At 37.1% G+C, this 14,487-nt stretch overlaps 1 protein-coding gene across 4 annotated transcripts in view; it reads left to right on the forward strand.

Annotated features, from left to right (window-relative positions):
* The window catches only part of LOC139984442 (angiopoietin-1 receptor-like), a 36,399-nt gene that overhangs the window by 19,001 nt on the left and 2,911 nt on the right, over positions 1-14,487 (forward strand). For all 4 annotated transcript variants that reach the window (XM_071998381.1, XM_071998373.1, XM_071998366.1 and 1 more), the window contains exons 8-13: positions 854-997; positions 1,565-1,855; positions 3,811-4,128; positions 5,476-5,552; positions 6,215-6,449; positions 14,264-14,340. In XM_071998381.1, the coding sequence (XP_071854482.1) occupies positions 854-997; positions 1,565-1,855; positions 3,811-4,128; positions 5,476-5,552; positions 6,215-6,449; positions 14,264-14,340 (1,142 nt within the window). The remainder of the gene's footprint in view (positions 1-853; positions 998-1,564; positions 1,856-3,810; positions 4,129-5,475; positions 5,553-6,214; positions 6,450-14,263; positions 14,341-14,487) is intronic.

Consider the following 14,487-nt stretch of genomic DNA (forward strand, 5'->3'; position numbering starts at 1 on the left):
ACAGCAAGACCATCATCTCTGTAGAGGCCAATATCGTGCGAGTCGATGAGATCACCTAACTTATGAAGGATGTATAAGCCCACCAGCTCACAGACTTCGGCTCCGTCGAAACCGCCCATGGTGACGTCAAAGGCATCTTTTATAGCATAGAGCACTCTTCTTGCAGTCCTGACCCTTCCTTGTTATATATATATATATATATATATATATATAAATATGTTCATAAATATGTTACCTATATATACTTTACACCTATATATACTTTAACCCAATATCTACATATCACCATGACTGGCCTAATGGGGGCGCTGTTAACTTTCAGTTCACCATTCACACTTACCCACCACATTTACCCACGAACAAAAAAGTGCGAACGGTCCCTCCTGTACTACTTACAATTATGTGTGAAGTAGACATACCAATGGTTTTGGTCAAACTTTGGTATCATGGTTATGCATAAATGATGGTTGCACTTTTTTGTGATGAGTGCTAGCCTTTCTCACCTGTGTTATTAATTTATATGCAATTAACCAAATAGTCAGAATCATCTGCCTTGACAGTTTGTTACATTTTGCACTAATATCAATTTGAAACAAAATTATATTTAAAGAGATATTTAACTGGTGAAAGGCACTGATTCATACGTTACATACATTTTAATATCTGTAAGGCCGTATGAATGTTTCATAGCTAGTACAGGTATTTTGCATTAACAAACAATAACACTACAATGACAGTTACTTGAAACATCGTTTACAATATCCGGAGAGGAAGATATTATATTTCATGATATGCAAAGACACACTAATATTAAACGTCAATGAAATGAAAGGTAGAACCTATTAATTTGCAGAATGTGAAGGGGCACGATTTGGGGAAAAGTGTGCAGAAGATTGTCACTGTTCAAAAGAGTACTGCAACCAAGTAACAGGAGAGTGTTCTGGACATTGCAATGCTGAATGGGTTGAACTTTACCCACCAAATTTATGTCAGATAGGTAAGTAACATTCTGGTTATAATGTACACTTGACCAACAATTTGTATTAGTTATTTATTCACAAAATGTGTAACACCTTTAAGAGATTATCTAGTTTGGATGCTATAAATGTTCTTTTAGTTTGTTATTGACTATACCATGCACATTACTGCTAAATCAACTGAAAATTACATTAATTTCCTGAAGTGGAGAACATGACATTGTTAGAATTATTATAAGAGTTAGTTTCTAACCTCTTCGTTCTGCCAGATTGTTCTCTGTCATTATACTGTAGATTATCACAATTAAGGTTTAAGTGTAGCAACAGCACATTTGTCTTGGAATATATTACTAAAGGTGTACTCCTTGAAACCTGGGGGAAAGGTGGGATAATGGCAATATGATTAGTTTGTTTGCAATAATATATTTGTTAATTTATAAATTCATTAATAACATTGCTCTACACAATCTCAGTACATTTTCATAAAATATTTATCTTCGCATTGTACTATAAAACACAGTGGAGATTTATCATAGTATATATATTTTAATGCCACTATGATTGTTTCTCATTATTTTCTCATGTAGGTCTTATTGATGCCACCTATACTCGTAAGAATCCTGGAGTAACAGTTCCTGTGACTTGCACAGCTGCCAAGGGTCCAAGTCCTTCAGACATTTCTAACTTAAACTTTGTTCTGTCAAGACACCATGAGAATTTAGATAACAATGGCATTTCTCCTGAAGAGGTTTTTGGTAATGCAACAACAAGAACTGCTCCATTCATGGTAGATAATGTCACAGATGGAGAGACACTTTACTGTCAGCTGAGGAAAGATGGCAAGAAATATGCAGTATATGACATAACTATAGATGTGTTTGGTGAGTGGCATACTTGCATCTGTTACATTTGTACTTTAGGGGTCAACCGCGGTCTCTTTAGAATTGCTAAGTATTAAGCCGGAAGGTGGCAAAGTCAATGTTTGCGTATGTTTGAAAGACAGTTTGCAACTTGTAAGAGTGAACTTAGTGAACTATCCAAAACTATGGATAGATAACCTATAAAAGGAGGATGTTAAATATAAATTACACTAACTATGATATGACAATGTCTTTAGTTCTAGAGAAGAAAGTTTGAAATTTAAAAGTAATGTACCCGTAACGCATTCTCTCATGCTACCACACTTGCTTCATTTATTTTAGTAACATATGGAGATTTTATATCTTAATACTCTTCTGAAATTGGTGTCTGAATGAATTTCATGCTTCTTTTTAACGTTACAATTAATACAACGTACCAATAGGTAAACTGAGTTTTAATGTTTTCTTCTTTCCTTTATTTTACTTAAATTTCAATCTGAAGACTATGTAAGGCAACATAAGTTCCAATATTAATGTTGTTTGATTTTATTATGTGGCATATTGGTCCATTTACTTTGGTGATATTGTTTTTGGTATAGACGAATGTTAGTAAAGTCAACATGTGTCAGAATCAAACCTTTGAAATATGATACCTACTGATTCAATGTTTATATAACGTCAGTCTCTATAAATGGTTCCTTGCACATTGGCAAAGATCAAAAGTTATATTATGTCAACATAGTTCAGACTAAATGTTTGCCCATGGTTAAAAGGTTGCACTTTGCTTTTAGAGTAGGATTTTCTTCACAATAATGATAAACATGTTAAAACTGCTTTATCAACTTTGAATAAAAGTAGAATAAAGTGGAACTTGAGTATTTTAGTGATGATCAGGTAGCTCACAGTCAAGTTGTATTCTAACAGTCTGGCCTTCACCGTATGTTCATTGCTTCGAAACGTCATTGGATCGAAACCAAAACCACCCTCAAGAAGCAATTCTATGGTCACAGATCCACAGCCAACACCATGAAGACTGAGACCCCAGTTGGAGAACACTTTAACTTTCCCAACCATACCATTAACGACATGTCCCTACAGGGGATTGAATCCTTAGGTAGCCGTCCTGACCTAGTACGAATCAGCAGAGAGAGGCTTGGATGCAACGCCGTCGCACCATTCAACCTCATGGGCTCAATATTAAAGAAGGACATGACTAACTGTTCTTCTGTTCCCCCTCCTTCTCCCCTTGTTCCCCACCCCCCTTCCCATTCACTCTTCATCTCACAGCTCTCTTCCACCCCTATTTTTTCTCCACACCTTTCTGTCTTTGTCCTTCTCCGGTTTATTCCCTCTCCCCTTCCCTTAATCCTCTCTTTGTCCCTCCACTGTTTATCCCCTACCTCTCCTCTTCCCCTCTTGGTTTCTTTCTTTCTTCTCTCCATCCCTTGTCTTCTAATCCCCTTACATATATCTCTTTCTGTTCACCATGCTCAATAAACTGTCTGTATTCTGTGCGAGGTTTTGTCCCTTCTGTTACTTGTCATTTAGCCTTTAAAGAAGACTCTGCTAGGATCGAAACGTCAGGCCAACTTACTTTTACACATGTTCATTGCTTGCAATTATTGCAATATCATATAATTAAAAATTGCAACTGATATGACTAGCTATTAATTACACTTAATTGTACACACCTTCATAGAAATTCAAATGAACTTTAAATTAAAAGTATCAACAACATTACCAAATGCAGTATTTAGGTTATGTGTACATCAGTTGTATTATCACCAGATATCGATTAGGCCTACTATACAGCTGACTTCAGAACAACAATCCATGTCCAACTGTAGACATTGAGGAGAAAATTACTCATTCTCTAATGGTTTTATAGTTTTCATTGTATAAAGCAATATACCAGGTTCACGTCTGATGAAACGTTATCTGTGTTTTCTTTACTACTTTCCCATTTGGGCCTCTTGATCTGCCTGTACTGCAATCTGCTCCAAAGAAGGGTTCTATAACTAATTCATCAGTCACCATCAGCTGGTCAGCCTGGGATGAAGAAACTGAAGATGGGGACCCCCCTGTCATTGGGTATACACCTTACTACAAGCTGGCATCAGAACAGGATTGGTCTATCCAGGATACGTCTACCTCTATCAAGGCCCTTAACTTCACATTCACGGCCCTCACACCGGAGGAAAGGTACTCATTCAGTGTAGCAGCAGTAAGGGAAGGAGAGATGGGAGAAGGTCCAAGGAGTCCAATGCTGAATGCTACTACCATTTGTACAGGTATTTTGTAGTATATTACATCACAGTGCATAGGCTTATAGTTATTTGTCACATCAATGTGTTGCTTGTGACATATCCAATTAAGTGCATGTGATACTAAATGCATTTATTGCCAGTGTTAAATGTTGTTGATTCTTTCCTACCCTTCTAGATTTGATTTTGCCATATGATTGAAAAGAACATTTTATTAGTTTCACAGCACTCCTCCTTGAATTTCTCACAGTAGTTTGTGAGCAAACAAATAATGAGAGCGCTGCGACAATATAGTTTTAGGTCAGTGACTTCATGATTTATCGGGAGGTATGCTTGCTGATCGCAAAAACTACTCTACACTCACTATTAACTACCACATATCAACTACTCCAAACTACTAGAAATCTTCTGAATGAGTATACAATGTAACCAACTACATATTGCTACTGTATGTACTTATGGAAAATCTACTGCTGACTCCCAAGAAATAAAATATACAAGTTATATAACTTAGGTATGGGACCAGGCATGGGCCAGACAGGAAGTTACTGTTTCCTCTCATTTGCACTCTCTCATATGAACCAGAGGCAGGGTTACTGATTAACAACACTGTGACATCACGGATGTCACCAAACACAAGGTTAATTTCTTGGCAGTGATCTGTGCAGATAGATATTACAGACAGGTGTAGGGTTTCTGCTGTGGAGAGTAACTGTGGAGGTCTACATGTTAATATTTTTCTACTGGAATGAAAAGTAAATTATTATGATTTATTGTGTTCAGATTGGTAAATAGACAGGTATGTAATACTCTGTGAACTGTGATCTAGGAGGACTTCCAGTCTCTACTCCATGCTATAATATATTGTAAAGGTAAACCTAGGGTAAGCTAGAGGATGGGGTATATCTCTGAAAAATAATCTCTGTTAAAATTGCAATGCAACTGATTATTCAATGCAATGTAACCTCTATTCTATATCAAATTTAGTGCATTTTTTTTCCCCTGTCAACATTCGTTTTTTATGACAGTAACCTTCCCTATGTTACTTAATACCACTTCTGCAATTCACCTTACAAAAGCTTGATATTAATATAAAGTGCACACATACCTTAGGAGAGGCCAATTCTCATATTACACATTAGGTTGCACACTTGTTATTTTCTTCTTCTTGAACATATATAGTGAATAGATAGTGAATTGTTGGAATCTTAAAAAATGTTTGAAAAAATACTTTCAACCCTTTATTTTTCAGAGTCTATGGCACATGTCAAAAACATAATGTTAACTAGCTTTATATTAAAATGCACAAAGGAAGGCCTACCATTTTATACAGAATTAAGTTACTAGTTACTTCAATCTGTTGATCCTTTTCAGTTCTATTAAGTGGTCCAGGAGAAGTTCAAGCAAATGTTGCTGGTGAAAGGCGAGAAAATGTAGAGATAACTTGGCAGGTATGTCAAATATAAGCTAAATACTTTTAAAAACATGCATATTGCAGATTTAACACTATTCACTTGCAACAAGTCTAGTCCCACATTGTCTTACCTTTTGTTACTAGTTTAGTATCCCTATGGTAATAGTTTTGTTAGTTTATTAAGTCTGTAAAGTTCTGCTCTGTTCACAAAGATAAATTTCACAAATTTAGATCCCGAATCAGAATTTCATAGAGTTGATGTATCTGGTTTGTCCTGCTTTGCTATGCGGTTGAACTTATATTGTTACAGTTGTGAACAGAGCTATTACTGTATATTTTAGTATATTGAGAGGGCAAGGAATCAGTTAACCAGGCCAGTAGCCTTTGCTTGCTTTTGTTATAATAAAATTTAAGGTACGCTTCTGTAATCTATAATTTCAAACCACAAAATGTAAATAAACCCTTTTGCAATATAAACATTTTTATTGATCTAATTCCACCTTTTTCCATGTAATATGAAACCAAGCATACAGGTACCGATAGTAATATATCATGGAATTGTTCTGCTGATAAAATTATTGTATGAAAATTATTGATGTTAGGTCTGAGTACTAGAACAAATTCCAGTTAGAAGTATGTAAAGATAGTTGAAACGATGTTCTTATATTTGAAAATGTCTACTGCATTGCATTTGCAAAGCTACCCTCAGATATGCAAGTTAATTGCGGAAGTGGTGTGTCTAAGTTTACCATCTACTACTCTTCATATAAAGTGGAACCATATGATGAAGGAACTAAGGATATTCTGGATCCTGATGCTACATCATACATATTTGATAATCTAATGGTGGGAAAAACTTACAAATTCCAAATGACACTGACTACTGCTGGTGGTGAGAGCCCTTTCAGTGATGAAGTAACTCACCTTTTACCAAGTGAGTTAAAATTCAGCTGCAGTATTGATATTCATAATCTTGTTTAAAAATCTGCATTTAAACAAATATACCTTAGTAACGTTTGTGGTATGGTAGAATTTCTTAGATATGTAAGTAGACGGTAGCATAGCAAGGATTTGAGGTTGCAGAGATTGAGTGGGAGAGGGGTGAAGAGAGTACAGGCCTGGCTGTTAAACTTGTGGAGGTAGTTTGCATCATCATATTAAATCATAAAGTATTTTTAATATTTTACGTGTCATATCAATTTGTTTCACGACAATCATATGTCAACTGACCAAATATCATTGCATTGTGTTCACTGTTTTTGATTGTTTTCTCGACTTTAATAGATCTAAATGATGTTTTAACAGCACGTATTTAGATAAAAGCCTTTGCAACTATTTTATTGAAAAGTTGTTATGAGTTCATATTTTGTGTTGTGTTGAATATCAGCATTACATGAGAATGAAAGTAACCCTTCCCATATGCCCCTTGTAAACTTTACTTTGAAGTGTCTTGTTACTGAAAACTAAATACACATTCACCAGTTAGTTTCTCTTAAGGATATGCCAACTCTCATAAACCTACAAACCTAGATTTTCGATTTAGATGTTAATCGTAACCAATGCGATCACGATGGCGTGTGTTCGTATGTATGTGGTGTGCATGTGTCGATCAGGCTGATAAACATTAAATAACAAGGACTTCGACACCAGTATTACTTAATACTTAACACAATGATTCTCTGTCACCCAGTGATGTCCCCTATTGATTTGGGTACAGATGACATGCATATAAATGAGTAGGCGATACTTAAAAGGCATAGCTGGCAGTTTTTCGACATCCTCTAATCTATTTTTCTTTTGAGACTAGGTAAAACTTGATCAAACCTAGCACCTTTGGACAAGGAATTTGCTCTTTTCACAAAACTTCCTCAGCGTTCACTAGACTGCAGGTCAACCTGTGACGTACATGTGCGGATTCGGATGAGGAAAGGTTTCGATCAAGCTATTCAGTTCAGCACTAAACTACGCCGATACGACACTTTGTCATACTGTTAAAATCAAAATTACAACGATTTGTGTAGTAGGAGGTTGCAAAACACTTTTGAAAACCGGAATTTAAGATTCTTACGTTTCCCAGTCATCAAACCGACGAAAATCGTCGCAGGCTTTGGATTAATTTGTAAGATATTTGTGAGACATACTCGAAGCTTTATATTTCGTGTATTTTATTAATGTTGCATCCCCTGACTAGAACCTAAAGTTGCAAACACGATTAATTGCTACAACGAATGTAGAAATGCCTGCTATGTCGACATATTTCACAAGGTAGGCTTTTCAATTGCGCCAAGACCTCCATACCGTACGGCACAGGATGTATACTGGCCTATAATAGCAGCGAAACTTCTGAAATATGACCAGACTTTGAGGCAGTTTTTAACCATAATTTACTTTTAATTGAAGAATTGCTACCCAAAATAAATTAACATTCATTCTTTCTCTTGTAGCTGCATGTTATATTGGAAGAGTGAAACTAATCAGAGATTCACTACCTTACTAGTGACTTTTCTGTCACAAATATTAGTACGGATTTTTCTCTTTCCGATCACCGATTCATATTGGCGACTCTATCTACATCTCGCCCAGTACTGGTGCGGAAACAAATTCAGTTCCGCAAGTTGAACTCGATTGATCGGGAGAGATTTAGATCGGATCTTAGTTACGAAATGGATGGGATGATGGCACTTGATTCTCTTGACGATCTGGTAATCGCCTATAATATCCGTACCGAGAGAGTACTGAACGATCATGCCCCTGTCATCTCTAAAGTAATAACTGTTCGCCAAAGTGTTCCGTGGTTTGATAATGAGGCGTCAAGGCTGAAAACTAAAACACGTAATGCAGAGCGGAGATGGTTGAAACATCCAACCTCTGAGAATCATAATTCGTTTTGTTCATTCCGTAACGAATACAAAAACCACGTCGAAGCATTGAAAAGCACCTTCATTCGGAGGAAGATTGAATCATGTGGCAACGACACCCGTCAACTGTTTGCTACCGTCGCCAACATTACTGGCAGTGCAAAGACCAATCCTCTACCGGATGGTGTGCCAGACGATCAGCTGGCTGGTGACTTTGCCACATATTTTTATAACAAGGTCGATGTCATCCGGAATGAGCTCGAGCACCATCCTATCTTCATCCCACCCGAGATGAGCGTACCACCTTTTGCTTCATTTTCTACCATTGATGTATCGACGGTTACAGCACTCATTCGTAATGCAAAGCCTACGACTTGCCAGCTTGATCCCTTGCCATCGTCCCTTGTCAAAGAACATTATGACATATTTGCTCCTATATTTTGCAAAATAATTAATACATCGCTCTCCACTGGTAATTTTCACCCTGACTGGAAACAAGCTATTGTCAAACCACTACTGAAGAAAACTAACCTCGATCATATAAAGAAGAACTATCGCCCGGTTAGTAATCTTTCCTTCCTTTCAAAGATAGTGGAGAAGGCCTCTCTGAGTAGTTTTACTGAACACATCGAGAATCACGGTCTCCTTCCTCCGTATCAAAGTGCATACAGGGCCAACCATAGTACGGAAACACACTTACTGAAATTATATAATGATATCATGTGCAATATGGAGCGCCAGTTATTAACTCCATTTGCCGCAATGGACTTGAGTGCCGCGTTTGACACAGTCAACCACCAGCTGTTATTGGACATTCTCAAGACGTTCTTCGGAGTTCACGGGGTAGCTAGAAAATGGGTATCGTCGTATTTATCTGAGAGACATGTCGCTGTTTGTATAAACAAATCACTTTCTACGCCGATGAAGGTCAATTTCTCCGTACCACAGGGTAGTATAAATGGACCAGTATATTTCAACTGCTATACTAGCACAATGAACACATGTATCAGTGATGACCAATTCCTCATTGGCTACGCCGATGACCACAGTATCTACTCTAGTTTTAAACCCTTAGACGTTTCTTCAGAATTTGAGTCAATCAGGGGTCTTTCATCAACTCTAGAAAATGTGAAACTCTGGATGCAATTTAACCGTCTTAAGATGAATGATGAAAAATCGGAGTTTATCGTTTTCGGAAGCAATCGCCAACTACCAAAGTGCAATACAGACGTTTTATCCATTGGGGACACTTCCGTCCGTCGTACCCATAGTGTGAAGCTACTAGGTGTTTACTTGGATGAAACCCTCAATCTCAAACATCATATTTCCATGAAAGCTCGTGCATCAGCCCTCGCCATGTTTAATCTGAAGAAGATCCGGAAATATTTGGACAAGTCGACATGTCTCAAAATTGCAAATGCCATGATTTTCTCTCATATGGACTATTGCAATGGTCTTTTTATCAACCTCCCGGCCTCCACACTTCATCCCCTACAAAGGATCCAAAATTACACGGCTAAAATTATTCTCGGCAGATCAAAATATGATAGTGCCTCCGCAGCATTGAAGGAGCTGCACATCCTCCCCATCAATGTCCGTGCCGAATACAAGATCCTCCTCCTCGTTTATAAGTGTATACATAATTCAGCACCAGCTTATCTGTCCGAGTTGCTGGAAATTAAGACACCTGGTCGTTCAACACGCTCGTCAAAGGGCATCCTTCTTAAGGTTCCTTTCACACGCCGAAATTGTTTCGCAGGCCGCTCTTTCAGCGTCGCTGGCCCTAGACTTTGGAACGCTCTCTCCGTCGACACAAGAAATTCGAAGACCATCAGAACTTTTAAAGCTGCTTTAAAGACTCATTTATTTCAGAAATCGTTTTTATAATTGTTTTGTTTGTTCAGCGCCATTGAGTGTTTTTTTACAGTAATGTGCGCTAAACCAAGTTTTACTACCTTAACCTTAACCTTACGAAAAGTACGTGGAAAGTTCATTGTTATTGTTTCGCGGTCGCGGTCGCGGTATACGCCGCAGAATGACTTCACACGGTAACCTGTACGTTCATCAGCTCTTACGCTTCAAGTTTCTGGTCAGTGAGAATCTGCCAATTTTGACAACAAATTTCTCGGAATTACTGTCTCTTTCAACGGACATTGCTGTTTATGTACTAAATGCTTTAGTATGAGCCCCTAAAAAGTGTTTTCTTCGCCACCAGCTATGTATTTTATAGTAAAAATAATTCAAACACAATTTCTCCTTAATTAACTGTTTCTTGTGTTGACTTTAAATTGTATAGGTTATATGCTACTTGTAGACTAAATCAACTTTTTTAGTAGAAATGTTCTTTATTTGCAATCGCGATATATTGGAGCACTGAACTACGCTAATTTCATAACAATTTAACTTTGAAATTAACGCTCGAAGGACACAAAACCGATTTTTGTGTGCACATTTTGAACTTTTACAACATTCACTAACTAACTAACACTCCAAAAATATGAATACAAGCTTACTCAGTTATGCTATTATTCAAATATTTCTGCTTTCGGGTCCTGCCGTAATAGGGGATAGTATGTCCCTAGCCAAAATGTAACGTATCTGATATGCTACTGTTTTGTCGTATATTATGAATATATGAGTGACAAACATGTAGTTTGCTCGGCGCGTTTGTAGCTCTGTGTAGGCTACATGATGCTAAGCTGATATTCCTTCCCAAATTCCTACTGCACTTGGTATCGTTGGCCTCTATTGGCCAATTTTTGTTTTTTGGGTTTTTATTCTAGTCTAAATCCTACTTATTATAAGTTAGGCCTAGGCCAAGGTTAGTTAGGGTATTTGTCTTTTATATAATTTTCTGAAATTCAGTAGCATCCATTCAACAACTTTTCTGTTATAGCTTTTTGAAACACATATTTTCCTTAGTTCTAAAAAGTTTACATATGTACTGTATAACGCATTTTTTTTTTTTTTGGGGGGGGGTGTTTGTGTGCTGCCCACTGTGGTGTCACAAGAACAATTACGAAATAAGGAAAGTTTCATTATCGAAACTTTCTATGCATACCGCGTTTCTTTTAATATTCACCAAATTTGTACAGATATTGACGCTTTCACTGCGTAATGCATTTAGAGAGGTCTCGGTCTTGGTCTCGAACACCCAGGTCTCGTCTCGGTCTCGAACTAATATGTATCGACAACAACACTGATAATCATCCATGACACCTGGCATATCTAGCAGTTTGTGGAGAATAACTATATATATATTTATATATATATATATATATATATATATATATATATATATATATATATATATATATATAAGTATATGTCTTGGTAAGTACAGCTTAACTCGGAGTTTCACGCCCTTAGGGTGGCGATCATCAGACAACTGAACTCGCTGCGCGGGTATATTCTATGGGGAACACGAACCCTATTTCTTACGTGCACGGTTCATTGGTTTGAGCCTATTGTGGCGGCACTTGGAGATGAATTCAGATCTCTTGTTGAGTAAATGCGGGTTTTTGGACAGGAGAATACAGAGCTTCTCATCAATGCAAAGGTTACATTGACCGGATCTACGCATGCGTGTGTTGGAATGCTTGTGTACATTCCACTAAAGAACGAAGGGGGCACCCATACGCTTCAGGTCCCATATATGCTTGGAAAGCTCTGTTTCCTTCTCGTAACGCTCATGGCGGAAGGACTTACTGTGTTTACTGTGCCTTTGCTTAAAGGAGCCACTCGTTAGCCCTATGTATGATTTGGTGTCATGACCAGTAGTAACATCGGCCCTATATATTACGCTGCTCACCAAACAATTCCTGTTGAGGGGGCAATTGAGTTTTTCTCTACAATTGCATATGCGTTGAGCCTGCAGAGGTCTAAGCTCGTTTTGTGTAAAAAGCCGTAGAATATACCCGCGCAGCGAGTATTTGTTCAGTTGTCTGATGATCGCCACCCTAAGGGCGTGAAACTCCGAGTTACAGCTGTACTTACCAAGGCATATACTTATTTATCTAGGCTCTGCTATTATAGCATAGCGCACTCTCCTTGCAGTCCTGATTCTTTATCACGATATATATATATATATATATATATATATATATATATATATATATATATATATATATATATATATATATATATATATATAGTAGTTTTAGTTTTGAGTTAACCCGTTCATTTAAAGTGAGGACTTCAACGTTAGTCTATGTAGTGTTTCTGTAACTTTATGCGTGTATGATAGTCTTATATATGTTATATTTTTACACGTACACGAACAGTTAAATTTCCGCGCATTCAGTGACGGTGGTTGTAATTTCAAATGGGGGCAGGAGCAAACAAAGAATTGCGTGGGGAGGGCAGTTTAAAACTGTCCAAGTATAAAGTAACAGTTAAAATTGGAGAACACGTCATTTTACATACAGTTCATAGCTGCAACAAAAGCTTCGGCACTGAGCATACGCTAACATTTCCCTGGAATGTTCTCTGTGCCCAATCTGGGCTCCAGGGACGAAGCCCCGGAAAGTTAATTGTTTCGAAACTTTGACGTGAATAAATATATGACTTTCAGTTTTTTGTTACCTTAACCGACACCCACCATGCCACCCGCCTCTCCCCGTATATGCAGAAGCTTGAACATGTTAGTCTACTTGTAAAATACATGTAGCGTACTATAATCGTAACTTATATTATATAATAGTACATTGCACTACGGAAACGGCTACAGTGAACCTAAAATCGAACGACCGCAAACTCTGCACAATGGCAAATTACTCGGAATCAGGGTTCATATAGAAAAGGCATTGTACTCATAGTGAAGCTAATAGTGAAGCTATTGACAACCAACCCTTGATAATGTTTACTGCGGCTTACAAAGAGTTTCTAAACTTGTATAGACACTTCTATCTTAAGATGATATCGTTATAGTGACAGCTAAACCTATATAGTAGCCAACTTGGCAACTGTACTGATGTTTGATATTTTCATTACGACACATTCAGCAAAGTAAAATTCATTGTACTTATTCGACGATAATGTTCTAATGTTCTTATCGACGTTACATTGTTAATCATAGAGATAACTGGAATTGTTTTAGTTATTATGAACGTACTACCAGTGTAAACATTTTATTGGACTCTGCCAAAGACTTTCAAAATTAAAAGTCCGGAAGCGGTTTACAGCCATTGCCAGGATTTAAAACTTGAAGAATCCGGAGTCGGACTTGAACATTTTGGAGGACTCAAGGACTCGAGGACTCGAGGAATCGAGGAATCGGATCGAACCTTACGTGTCCAGGAAAATTATTATTATAATGTTAAGAATCTATAACAAAGCATAGGAACCTTAATACAACTTTGAAGCTCATTTTTTATTTTAATATTCCTAAGAAAGATTACACACATTTTAAGCAGAAATTTTAGATCCACCGATATTCAGCGTTTTTGCAATAGTTATACGTATTCTTTAACACTATAACTAAACTTAAATTGTCTATGTAAGATTTGATTCGTCTGCACGGTCAGTGATTTTACTCAGGTTAACCTTACCTGGGGTAAACATGGATATTTTAGTGTCACTGTTGGAACTTCTTGTATGATACTATGTAACTCACACCGCGAATGACGAACGGTGATAGCCAGGACCACTCCAACTGATTAAATAACGTAGCCAAGCAGTCGTTGATATTACCTATTGGAAACTTTGCGCTTGAAAGTTGTCTTAGATCCCGGTACTTCATCTCACCAAACGAGTTATTGATGGCCTCTTTTTAAACTGGGATACCAGTGATTTAAATTTACTGAAGTAGGACATCATATGGTTTCTCATTTATTGACTTTCTTTTATTTGCTTTTAATTGTGTTTTATTTTCATTTTTTTTTTACAAAAGATCCCGAATATGACCAAATGAATATTATAGCAGAAGTAGCTGGAGAAGATCAAGAAAATGTGAAAATATCTTGGAAGGTGTACATAATTTTCTTTATAATTCGATTATCATGTCATTCTGAACGTATCTGATTGTGTCATTATTTTTAGAACAGTCAGTAACGTTGTGTATGTTATTGACCACAATAGCTGTAGTTATCATGCCGAAATGAAATATTTAATCAT

This window comes from Apostichopus japonicus, chromosome 2, assembly GCF_037975245.1.
Source record: "Apostichopus japonicus isolate 1M-3 chromosome 2, ASM3797524v1, whole genome shotgun sequence".
In the NCBI taxonomy this organism is placed as follows: Eukaryota; Metazoa; Echinodermata; class Holothuroidea; order Aspidochirotida; family Stichopodidae; genus Apostichopus; species Apostichopus japonicus.